Source organism: Chenopodium quinoa, unplaced genomic scaffold (assembly GCF_001683475.1).
Source record: "Chenopodium quinoa cultivar QQ74 unplaced genomic scaffold, ASM168347v1, whole genome shotgun sequence".
Taxonomy (NCBI): Eukaryota; Viridiplantae; Streptophyta; class Magnoliopsida; order Caryophyllales; family Amaranthaceae; genus Chenopodium; species Chenopodium quinoa.
In genome coordinates, this window is record NW_018742204.1 from 15,876,649 (window position 1) to 15,890,447 (window position 13,799).

The following is a 13,799-nucleotide window of genomic DNA, read 5'->3' on the forward strand; positions in this document are numbered from 1 at the left end:
AGCAAGTGTTATTGGAGGGAAAATTTTTAACACAATGCTGCCAAGTGTCTTTATGGTTTCGTCTTTAGTAATATGTAATAGATTCTAAATCCAAAAAAAAAAAAAGTTATCTTTATAATGAACTAGGATAAAACCCCGTGCAATAGATGCACGGTTGTTCAATTGTCATTTAAAACGAATTTTTAACTAAGGTCACACATAAAATTATACAAAGTATTGAACATTTTTTATTTTTTTAATAGCCACATATAAAATGAATTTTAGAAAGTTGGTTTATATTTTATGTAAAGCAAATGTAATAATTGAGTTAAATCTTTTCTTAAAGTAATAATTTTCTTAAAGCAACGATTATTGGAGGGTTTTTTTTTAACAAGTGTTAATTGGAGGGAAAATTTTTAACACAATGCTGCCAAGTGTCTATTTGGTTTCGTCTTTAGTAATATGTAATAGATAGATAGATATGGACGATATATAGGAAATTTTGACAAAAAGAAGCGTGATGGTGGAATTTTAATTTCTTAGCAATTTCCATGGAAATCACTCCAAACATTATTCCTTCAAAATGATTATTTGCATACAGCAGGATCACAACAAGATACAGAATCTGCAATCTGAGTAATGATAACAAAATAACATGATATTTTATTTGCCTATCACCAGTATTCACCACTCTTATCAGATTCCCAGAGAGCTCCCAACTAACTGAAACTTGACAATGGAACTTTCAAGGGAGGGGGAGGTACAGAAAACCATCGCCAAGAGAACTAAAGGGGTTTGATCCCACAATCTCTAAGTCACAGCTTATCACCAAACTAAGCTTTGCTAGGTTCATAAACACGGATTTGGAGCATAGCGAAAAATTATATACAGCATAAATACATTTAATGTATACATGCAACAGCACACATTCTGTGGCATTTAGTTCAACACTTGGTTAAAATTTCAGCACCAGTCTTTGTAATCAAGATACTATGCTCAAACTGTGCAGCAGGACTGCCATCATCTGTAACTGCCGTCCAGTTATCACCCCATGTAATACAATCGATGCTTCCCATCGTAAGAATCGGTTCTGCATATAAAAAGGGTGAAATTAAGATTCACTGAGAAACATATTGAGGTGTTCTCTGGCATAAATAAAAATGATTTTGGAGCTAGGCTATTAGTGTAGACAGATAAATGTAAGCTCAATCAGCAAAGTAATGCAAACCATAGCACCTAATCAATGCAAAAGAACAGAAGCATTCTTAATTTCTTTCTGATAGATAAAAATAAATTCAAAACTTTAAACCAATTGGAAACATGTAAAATTAACATTCTTGTGGGTGATGGGGAAACATTGTGCGTGCTTGGCTGTATCACTAGTTAAATTCAGACAACAGGTTTTAGATATCCATATTGAAATAGATCAGATACCCTTACCAATTGTAAACGTTTGACCTTCAACCATTTCACCTCGATGATTATTTCCTGTCAATTTAACATACAGAATAAATTTAGAGAGGCAATGAAGCATCAAAGAAAGATAATAATTTTTAGTGATCAAACTGATGGTGTGAATGAAACATTTAGGTATGAAGAGTAACCATACTGCATACAGTTTCTTGCATACCTTTAGCTATATGATTCACAAATAGATACCTATACTAGTAGTATATCAATAAAAGGTTACTACATACCATTGATACATGCACTGAACAACAAAAATACAACAGGGTATGTGATAACTGACATGTGCTACATTTGCCCATCTACCAAAAATGTACTCATAGTAAGCTTAAGGCCGAATATGTAAAGCCAGATGCTCATGCCCACATTGGAACTTCATGTCTACTATAGCCATAGTGACAGTGTTAGTAAATATAAGTTCCAAAATCTAGAATTCCATTAGAACTTTTCTCCTTAATTCACCTTAAGTTGTTGCCAATTTATATAAGAAAAATTAACTAACAACATTAGAAGCATAAAAATAAAATAAAATAAATATATAAAAAAAAATTAAAAAAAAAAAAAAATGGTAATCTATGGTCTCCTTAATATATAGAGAACTGCTGTTGCTAATCTTTAATTTCCAAAGCATATATATATATATATATATATATATATGTATATATATATATATGTATATATATATATATGTATATATATATATATATGTATATATATATATATACGTATATATATATATACATACGTATATATATATATATATATATATATATATGTATATATATAACAAAAGCACTATATTTTGAAAAAGTAGCCTCAATCGCTGTCTTCTAGAAGCCCAATAAAGCTCTTAAAAGCACGATACTTCAATAGTTCAATGACTTTCTTTGATATCTCTATCTTTTAAGTCTCTCCAAGATCCATAAGCAACACATTAACCTCAAAGTTAGCAACAGTCAATTAACCTACGCACACTAAAATAAGAAACATAAAACCTGCTGCATTCTAAAAAAACCAATAAAGGGAGGGGCTGCCAAGTGATACATCTGAGACAATAAAACATAAGATATTCATTTCTCAATAATTTAACTCTATCGATCACAGATGGTGTATATATAATCTATAAGCTCTGACAAAAGTAAGTGAAAAGCATCATCTCCATGGTTTTGTTAGTTGATGATAAAGAAAGTATACAAAGTACTCTCCATGGTTTTGTTAGTTGATGATAAAGAGAGTATACAAAGTACTCACTATGATGGTAAATAATTGGCTCGGAATGAAAAACAGTTCCAACACCATGGCCAACAAAACGATCCACCACACCATAATTATGCTTCTCAGCATGCTCACTGTTAAGCATATTTGAAAACAGCATTAGACAGAAACAATCAGACACATTTTGGACTAGATTTCTAGCATAAATCACAGGAAAATGAGCCAAGATTGCACAGATTACACCATTCCCATCAGGCGGCTTAAGCATGTGATGCAAGTGGCCATTAATTAGTAGAGGCAAACAAGCCAATCTACTAAAATATGGAAAAATTAAGGCTATGTTTAGTTCAACTCAAATAAGTTCAAATCAGATCAGATAAGAAAAATTAAGTTCATATGAAAAATAAAAAAATAAAAAAAAAGTTATAAACCTACATATATCGTTTTATAGATAAGAAAAAAAATTAACCTGGGAGCACGAAAAGTACTACTGAAAATGTTTAGTAGTACTTTTTTACTTCTCAGTAGTACTTTCAATTTGCAATTATTTACAAAATTGCCACTGATATGTATTTATTTGTGCATGACTGTTATGCCTTTAAACTCCCATGTTGGTCCAAATTAAAACCCAATTGATATTAATGTAACATGACTAACATCATATCTCAGTTGGGTAATCACATAATTCTACCAAGATATCTAACCATGGGCCACACTACACTATTAAAAATTCAGCTGAAGACCAGGGAGTGATAAATAATCTAATGAACTAAAATATGATGATCATATGACACATAAAACTATTTTGTCCACTAAATTAATAAAAGCTAGATAAACAAAAAGTTTAGACACATCATTGCCTCGCCCTTTGTTGTAAGGTAAAACATTGTAGTGATCAACTCATTGGTAATCATTTCCTTGTCATACCTTAGGCATTTGTTTCCAAAAGATTTAAGATAGAACCCGCACAAAATAAAACAGGTTAGAAACTAAAAAAAAGAGGGTTTTTTTAGCCAAAGATGCTTTCAATAACTGATTTAAGAGGATATCACATTGCTGTTACTGAAAGTTGTTCCTAAAGTACAATACACTTCTATTGATCCATATACACTGCAGGCATTAACATATATGTTCCAAGATCCACATTTTTCATACAGTAGTTGACTAAGCACTAATATTTTCCAAGCAGGTACCTGATAGTCTTTCCAATTTTCCTGAAGCTAGCACCATCTTTGCATACAGCTATTCCTTTCTCTAAACATTCTTGTGTTACCTAAGAGTAGATCATGTAACAACTATTATAAGGCCAACTTAGAAGCAGAAGAAACAAGACATTTTCCACAGACACTACAATAATCAGCAAAAACAAGCACTAAAATCAACATTTTTTTTAAGTGTATTCCAGGAGGAATAATGATCTCAAGTATATGAAAACATGTAAACCTTTAAGAATTCATCCACGACAAGACTATACCTTCACAAGCCGTTTCATTGCATCATTGACATTACCACATAAATATGTCTTTGATGTGTCTCCATGATAACCCTAGTAAAAAATAATAAACAAAGGATTAAACACTCATTGTCTCATTGACCTGAGAAACACGAATATTACTCTTCACAAACAGCAAGCCATCGGTGACTGATGAAAAAGATGTCAGCTTTAACCAATCAATTCTACGATATACCATAATATAGCTTACAAGTCTATAAACTAACCCAAAAAAAAGGTTTGAGATAAAATTCAGTGTAGTCTATTATTTACAGACGAACGTATGACAAACAGTTGTACCCCTTGTGGGTAAACACCAGATAGAGGGCATAGCAACATAGACATTGCATTACTAAATTAAGTACTAACTACTGAAGAGACTAAAAAGTATGTACACAGTCATAGACTTTAAGACAGCACAGAAATCAAATCTGTGAACATGAGAAGACAAGAAGGTACATTTAAGTAAACTGTCACGTCAATGTTTATTATGTCTCCATCCTGCATTCAAATGAAAAAAAAATCAGGATAAGTCGAAGGTCAGAATGCTTAGTGAATCTAGAAAAAGGTAATTACCACAATCAATGAACCTGTAGCTGCCGAGAATCAGGTATGCCATGACACATGCACTCATTGACTGAAGTACATACGCTCTTTGGAAACCCACCATAGCCTAGAGGTGAAGGATAAGCTCCAGCATCAATGATCATCTGGTGTACAGCTTTATCAATTTCATCTGTAGTCACCGATGGCTGATAAAATTCATAGGTAACAGTAAGTTACATGATCAAGAATTTATGTAGCGGTGTAGCACTTTAAAGTCAATAACAAGTCACTCTAAATATTTGAACCTAGAAAGAAACTACAAATCTCACAAAGGCATGGTTTGTGGAGGTGAAAGTATAAAATCGTATCTTTATATGCTATACAGTCAAAGATATTATTTGAAGAGGCAATTTTTGGCTCAAACTTTTATTAAAAATAAAAAATTAAGCAAATCTTCTCCTTTGGCCTTTTTCCCTTTTGACATTATCTTAATGGAGAGTATGTATATTTATAGAGATATTGGCTTTAGGATCACCTCTACAGAAACTACTAATTCTAATGGTGATTTTGCTCCCCAAGAAAGCCCTTTCTACAGTTTAGGTACAAGTCTAGTTTGCTTTCCAATAGTGAATATTACACGATCATGTTTAGGATTATCAATAGTAAGCAATCCATGTAACATGTTTTCAATTGTAATAGTATGAGGCCACTAAAATGCAAATGCCAAATAACAAGTGTTATTTATTCATATTAGGCACATACTCCCTCCGTGTTGACATGCTTTACTTGTAGAGTTGTCCCTATGTAGTGGACACAAGTCCATTTTTTTCAGCCAATAGAATGGTCCCATTTATAGGTCCGTATTTCATAGGTCCCACTTTTTTTTCCTGAGTTCTATGAAAATAATTAATAAATAAAAAAAAATAACTCCCCTCTTCCGTCAACAAAAGTAATGATCCCCACAATCCAATGCCCAAAGATACTAAACTTTTTCCCATATACGATACAATAATCTGATAATGACATAACAGCAGCCACACTGTATAGCTACTTCAAATTTTACAAGTACCAACCTTTCCTGAAGTCAAAATTATATGCTAGTGTACCTTTGCAAAAGCTTTAAGGCACACACCATGCCCACATATGACAAATAAGGGTCTCATCAGAATCCCAAATCCCCTCATTTAAAATCCCATCCTTCCAGGTATTTTCACACTTCTAGGTTGCACAATCTTTGTAATAATGACCTTTTCTAAATACCAAACATTCCAACTCATACAACTTAACAACATTGGGTTGATAGCCATTTTATAGAATTTTCCCCTTAACCTTAAAGGTATGCTATGATCGCACAATATCTTAGGGTGTGTTCTATTTGCTTGATTTTCACTAATATGAACTTATCTTATATGAACTTATTTGCTCACTATGCATACTTGATACTCAAAACACCAACTCATGATAAACATTACTATCTAATATTACCACATCCTCATTCGACTCTCTAATTAAATGTCAAATACTCAAATCGGTACTCCATGTACTCATTTTCTAAACTTAATCAAAATCATCAAGGTTCTAATTTGTGTCCCCATCCTTATTCAAGATCTACACTCCTCTTTTAAACCAATTGAAGGTACATAAAACACCCACTAATGGGCAATCTATACATCTAATGTTGCTACATACTCATTTGACTGCTAATTTGACAGGCCTCGAACTTACTTGAGACCATCAAAAATCTAACTTTTGCCTCCAACACTGTAATTTGTAATAAACTCTATTGCTAGTCTTATCCATCAAAATATAATTCCTTTAAAACTATTGCAAAGGGAGGACTAAATGTAGCCTAGTTCAATCAATAGGAAAATCCTACGTTACTACTACACAAGTCCTTACATTAGTTCAATTGTTTTTAATACCTCAATACATATTTCTAGCCAAGTAAAATTATTTAGAGACCTCCTCATAGGCTAATGGGCCTTTTATAGGTTAATGAAAATCATGTGCATACTTCTTCCTCACCCAAAAATAGTCCACTATCTGCCTCCTTAGATGTATGACTTATATGGTAGATCGTCCCACCATGGACTGAATTAGATCTCTGATGTATACACTGATATACATATTCCCTTTTTCTTTCTCTTCATCACAAAGTTTCCGTTGAATTGGTCTAAACCCTTCGACATTAACTTTCTTGTGTGGATTATTTGAAGGTTAATATGTTAGGCTTCATTCGAGTAATTAAGATCAGTGGGTGTCTTAATTTAAGTGTGCTGCAACATTGGAGCTTTCTCTCCACCAATTCACAACAGAAGTTCAAATTCATAGGAGAAAACTACATGAATAAAATTAAACTAGAAGCTTAGGGAAAAAAATCTACTTGACAAAATCTAATAAGAAAATCACTAATCAGTACACATGTGTTTATCTTAGGTTTCAGTAAAGTATAACGACCCAATAATTTGGAGCTTGAACAATAAGAAAAGGATAGATTTACCCCATGAATAATACTCTAGATTAGGACCCCTTGCCACATTAGAAAAAAAAAAAAAAAAAGCATCAAACTCCAAATAGCAGGAACATAAACCAAAAAAAAAAAAAAGGTGTGCGCCTCTACTTTTGCTAATTTTAGTACCCCAGAATTCTAAATGATGAAGCAGGTTGAGAGGACAAAAGGCTTCATTCAAGAGGAAATTAAAACCTAACAAGTGTAGGGCAAGCAAATATATTTTCCTACTTAAAAGTTTTACAAGAATAATTTGATAAATTCCACTTGCACGCAAAACCCAAAGGCAAACCTGACTTCACAATCAGGCAACCAGAATTGGAAAGTTGGCATAAATGAGAAGATTGAGAACAATAAGTGACTAAAAGCAGTGAACATGATAACAGCTAGACAACATGTGTAGGTTTACCGCATGCTGACACAATGCATGAAAAAAAAATGCAACAAGGAATCAACAATGCCAATATTGATCTCTCATGAGTCTCACCCTAACCAAAGTTCCTGCATAATCCAGAACACGAGCAGCAAGTTCACCTGCTGCTCTCATATGAGAGATACCTTCAGAATCATGAATCTGATATTCACTTGAAAGTTCAGGCAATTTATTTGAGCCAACATAAGGGGGTTTCTGTATGTGATCAGGCACAGGAAGACGGGGTGACACTTTTCCTCGCTTTAACGGGGAACGTCTTACTGGCTTTTTTTTATCTTGGAGTTCTTTTTCCCTGCACATTTACTAGTCAGTTAGGAGTACAATAGTTTGTAGAACTAAACAATTCCTACTACCCAGAAACAGCAATGTGATCATTCCCGTTGTCCCACTTCACTCTAATCTCAGCCCCTTCACAACCATTAGTGTAAATTGTAAAGTATATAGAAAGATGATACACATAGTCATAGTTTATGTGGACCCCACATAGACTTCCAATACTATTGTGACATCACAATAATAGTGAAGATAAAAGGGGAAAAAGATTGGAGGAAATTTTTTTTGAGTATTTGCCAATGTTGGAAATTGTGAGTGAAGGGTAAAAAACTTTTGGTACCCAAATATAGCAATATTAAAGAAAATTACACAAAAATATAAATTTTGTGATCATTATACTAGCTACTCTCTCCATGCATTGTCCAACATTGGCAAAATAATACACAAATATTCCCCCAATATCTACCCCTTATATTTTCCACTACAATACTACATATCACTAAGATAAAGAAAGTCTATGTAGAACTCACATAGACTATGTTCGTGGGCATCATCTTCCATACCATCAAGCTAAAAGTTACACTATCCTTATAAAACAATATTCATTCGTTTCAACTCAATGAAGAACTAGCGCAAGACAACATTTATTGAAAAATATTTTAACTATGGCACAATTATATTAAGGGAACTTAAAATTTGAATGATATATACATAATTGTATAATCAATGGAAAACTTGTAAGTATTTTTTTCTTTTATGTCTTTTGGATGTTCATATACCCCACTAGATGTTACCCGAATACCCGGTGTTTAATTATTGTGATCTCTACATCACTTAGATTTTTTGTTTAATCACACTAGCTTTTTACCTAAAAAATAAAAATAAAAAATTCTAATATATATAACATTAGATTTTTTATTAATACTCTCTCCATTTTTTAAGTGACACTCTAGTTTTCACGTCGAGTTTTAGGAGATATATAAGTGTATACGAGTGGTTTGTTGAGAAATTAAATATTAGGATGTGAGATGGAAAAAAATTAAGAATGTAGAAGGAGAGAGAGAAGTAATTTAGAATGTAAAGGGACTAGGAGGAGAGAGAAGTAATTTAGAATGTAGGAGGACCAAATTAGAGTGAAATATGATTTAAAATGGTACAATGTTTCCAAAAAGGAGAAGTGCCACTTAAATTAAACAGATGTTTAAGAGAAATATATACCTTCAAAAAAAAAAAAAAAAAAAAAAAAAGGAGTGTAAAGCAATTATACTAGTATGTACATGCAAGGAATCAGCCCAAGTCTAAGCCCAGGCCTGCTATACGGTTCACCTATGCTCGGAGGAGGAACAACTAAGCTGTGAGCTGGAAGAGGAATATGCTGGAAGAATTAGCTGGAACATTCTGTTAAAAGTTTGTTAGCCTTGAGGGCAGTTTTGTACTTCTTTTGTTATTCCCTAAAATCAGTTAGTTTGTTGAGGCTAATTGTATTTAAGTAATGGTTGGCTTGAGTAGGGGGTCATGCAAAAATATATTCTGAAGTTTATCCTTTTGGAGAGATACTCTTCCTCTCGAATGAAGAGTAATTGTATTGAGTGGTTATCTTGATCATCAATACAAATATCCCCCCTGCTTACCCAGACTCTGTTATTTCTGCTTGCATTACTCTGTTTAGGCTAGTATCTAGCAGTACACTAAAATGTAACCAAGCACAGATACTTGGAAAGGAAAACACTATTAGAAGTTATAGAAAGTTATGGGAAGTTATTTAGGTATCTAATATAATAATTTTAGGGGATGGTTTTTCCAACTTTTAACCACAACCTCAAACTTCAAATACTCAAAATCTACGCACTTTGTCTTTTTTTAATCCCCAATAAACCTAGCTATCCATCCCTACATCAGTAAATCCTATGTTAATCGGACACGGCTAAAATCACGAAGTGTCTGTGTCGTGGGACACGAACACAGGACACGTGTCCGACCCTTTAATGTGCATTCGGACACTTCCATTAAGAGTAGAGAAGAAAAAAAAAAGGAGAAACATGAAAGAAAAACACATCTTGTTCGAAGACCACCATTGATATAGAGAAGAATGCCATTTATTAGGAGAATTTGCCGAGGAAAGAATTAAAATTAAAAAAAAAAAAAAAAATAGGGGTGAACGTAATAAAAATTTTAAAGCTTTTGTGATTAATAATTTATTTATATGAATTCAAGTGACGTATAGATGTGTCACCGTACTTGTGTCCAAAGGCCGGATTGGACACTTGGACATGTAACATAGCCTAAATCGCCAATAACTCTCACATAACTAACTTATCCAATAACCATATAAGATTGGTTTTCTTTCCAAATGTTATATCTTGTGCACGTGGTACATTCTAAGGTTAGAGGCGGGGTGGGATATAGAAAAATTGAGGATTAAAGATTTGGAGGGTTATGGTTAAAAGTTAGATAAAACATTCATCTATATACATTTATAGATAGATTTGGTTTGTAACATAGAACCTTTTTAAGCTCTAGACTAATACACCCTTGAATATTCAACAAATTTAACCAAGATACATTGTGATATGCCTTTGTATACGAGATATGAAGTATATACCAGTATGGATCGCCTAAGATGAATAGGAGGGAGAAGAGTAAATGGTGGAATGCGAGAGATAATTATATGAAGTAACTCAATACCCTCAAAAAGAGGATATCATACCCACCCACCCCTATATACCTTTTCCACCCGTTATCTTTGACCTCTATTCATCTCAAATCTTCTAGTATCACTTATTCAATTTTCATTGACATAAATCTCTTGCTAGCTAAGAGTTCAAGACTCAAACCACTTTTAGTAGCAATCGACTGCTTTGTGTGGGGAACTCGAATGAAGGGAGGAGAAAGAGAGAGTGGGGTTGGAGAAATGGATTTCAATTTTTGAGAAGAGTGAAAGGATTTGTTACTAGATTCCCTAACTTGTAAAAAGTAATTTTTCACCTATTAATGAATCTCCTTAGAACTTCCCCTAATTTTATACCCCTAAATATTACTCAAATTCAGCATGGCCTTAGTGTAATGTAGGGCAGAGCCGGGGGGAGGGGGGCTGGTGGAGGCCCAACCCTCGTGAGCAAGCTCGATAACCTTTATATTTTGCATTCAGCCCCTACGACTGTTTGAATATAAGGTGTTGTTTGGTTACATCATACTTTCTTTGGAAATTCCAAGTGAAAATTCCTACAAAGTATAGGAAATAATTTACGAACTCCTCCCTTGATAAATGCAAATTTCTATGTCGATTACAATTTCCTATGGTTAACCAAACACAAATACTTATTTCTTAGGAAATTGACAAGGTAATATATTTCCAATAAAATAGAATTTCCTATGAGAATTAACTTCTCATGGCAACCAAACGACACCTAAATAAATCTTTCCAGCTAAACAACACATTATTGTATTGGCCACAACGTTACCAAGCATGTGTGATAAAAGCATCTAACTTAATGGATCTTAGATTCCATGATTGATTCCCCTTAGCACATCATTTACCATATTTTTTTGGCAGATTGATAGCTTCACACTTAACCCAAATACCAAATACTCGCACGTCCAATTATTGATAATTTTTTTTTTACAAGAATTATTGTTGTTTTTGGTAGATTGTATGATGAAATAAAATCACTAGATTCTTTCATAAAAAGCTTAATAGTCAGTAACAAAAGAATTTTACGTAAATTATTGATATTAAACTTTAATTTCAAGACTAATTTCATTAATAATAAAGAAAGTTGACCCAAATTTATAGAGTTACATATAGATCTACTTCTACATTTTAAATTAGAAGTTATGCGCTAAAAATACTCCATGAGCTCTTATTAAATAATTTTTTTACCATTATTATTTGAATGAGCAAGAAAATATAAGAAGATACTTCGTAATATGTTAGACTATAAGGATTCAATATATTTTCCTAAAAAAAAAAAAGGGATTCCATATAAATAGAGTTCATAATTAATTATTTTGATATATTAAATGACCCAAAGAATGATTCAATTAAATTTTCCTTTATAACATTAACCAATTTTAGGTTTATGTTATATTATCAACCGACCCCTTCGACTTTAATATCCTGCTTTGCCCCTGGTGTAATAGGGTGCCCTCATCATAATAATACTACCTCCGTTACAAATTATGTGCAACTTTTGGATATTATTTGTGAAATATAAAATATTCAAAAGTTGCACATAATATGAAAGAGAGGTAGTAACTAGCCTCGTAAAATTCAAAATTTCATTACTTCATCTTACTCCACAACTAACCAATGAACCAAATTCCAAGAATTGGCATGATAAAAGAATCTACATTAAAACTTGAAATTGAATATCATGTTGACACCAAAAATAAAAATGCAACTCTTCAACATCTCCAAAATGTAAAAAGAAAAGGAAATACTAAAGTAATTGAAAAGGAACTAATATTTCCTTCTTAATTGTCATTTATGCTTATAGTGTTTATTTACTTAGAGCCTGTTCACTTTAGCTTAATTTCAGTTTAGTTTAGTCCAACTACAGAATTACTTCAGTTGAGTTGAGTTCAATTCAGCTCCAATCAGTTCAGTTCTCTTCAATTTCCCTCTTTCATACTCTCTCCATTTTTAAATACTTGCTCCACTTTCCTTTTCTGACAGTTTTTAAATACTTACTCCATTTCCTTATTTGGAAAATTTTTACAACATTAAATTAATTTCTCTCACCTAGTGGACCCAACATATATTTTCTCTCCTCCAATTCTCTCCACTACTTTTAATTTATACAATTATTTATTCTTCTACCCACCCCACTACCTCCATATTTTATTACTTTCTCCAATTTCTCCTAAAACTCCGTGCATGGAGAAATGGAGGAAGTATTTAAAAACGGAGGGAGTAAAATATTCATTTCAGCTCCAACCAGTTTAGTTCAGTTCATGTGAGTTGAGTAAATGTGAATAGGCCTTTAATATAGATCATTTTTCTTAATAATTCTATTTTTTTTTCGCTTGAAATGAAGAGCAATTCATTAAATGTTTTTTCTTTTTTTAATTTGTTTTGTTCACCTTATTTTATAAATTGAGCTCAAGAAAATTAAGTTCGATAAGTATTACTCAAGTACAAATTACAACTAAAATAAGTTTAAATAAAATTTGATTAGTTCAAATAAGTTTATATAAGATAAGATAAGATTTTAATATAAGTAAATTAAATAGAACACGCCCTGTTAATTACCTCCAATACTAATTTCTTTTCCTTAAATCCAAATGTGTCAAGTTTTTGTAATGTTGGCTTTTATAATTAATTAATTAAATATAAGAGTAAGAAATTACTTTACATTTTAAATTTTTTTACATATTAAAGATATAAACAATACGGAGTAGTAATAAATATCAAATTAGAAGAAATAGTAGCAGAAAAATGAATAAGTTGTACCTCTGAATTCGCATGGCTTCCTCCAACCCAAATAACCTCCTTGCAAAAACAACCGACCCTTTTCTGGAAATCGAATTACCTAACAATCAACACCATAATTAGTTAATATAATTGAAATTTAATAATTTATTTACAATTCTAAATTTCACTAAAAAAAATGAAGTAAAAAATTACCAAAGAGAGGGGAAATGGAAGACAAAGAGGTTGGCACATCTCTGCAAAAAGAGGAAGAAAGATGAAGCGAAGAATTTGCAGAAATCGCCATTTTTTTAGTGTGTTTTTGAGAGGATAAAAAAACTGAGATAATGAGGTTTTGCAACAGTTTTCAAACAAATATCTTGTTTAGACAATTTGGGCTTTAGATTTTGGGCTTAGTATTTGGGTTGCGCCTTTTTATAGTGAACGAGAGGGGGTAAGGCCCAGACAAAAACAA

At 32.4% G+C, this 13,799-nt stretch overlaps 1 protein-coding gene across 1 annotated transcript; it reads right to left on the reverse strand.

Annotated features, from left to right (window-relative positions):
- Positions 1-537: 537 nt before the first annotated feature.
- Positions 538-13,695, reverse strand: LOC110719975 (methionine aminopeptidase 1B, chloroplastic-like). The gene is made up of 10 exons (XM_021898980.1): positions 13,541-13,695; positions 13,367-13,445; positions 7,696-7,933; positions 4,744-4,905; positions 4,613-4,654; positions 4,136-4,207; positions 3,855-3,934; positions 2,698-2,795; positions 1,420-1,467; positions 538-1,069 (listed from the first exon to the last, which is right to left on the reverse strand). Exons 1-10 carry the CDS (start codon positions 13,629-13,631, stop codon positions 924-926), a joined length of 1,056 nt encoding a protein of 351 aa, XP_021754672.1. The 5' UTR covers positions 13,632-13,695; the 3' UTR covers positions 538-923.
- Between the last annotated feature and the right edge of the window lie 104 nt (positions 13,696-13,799).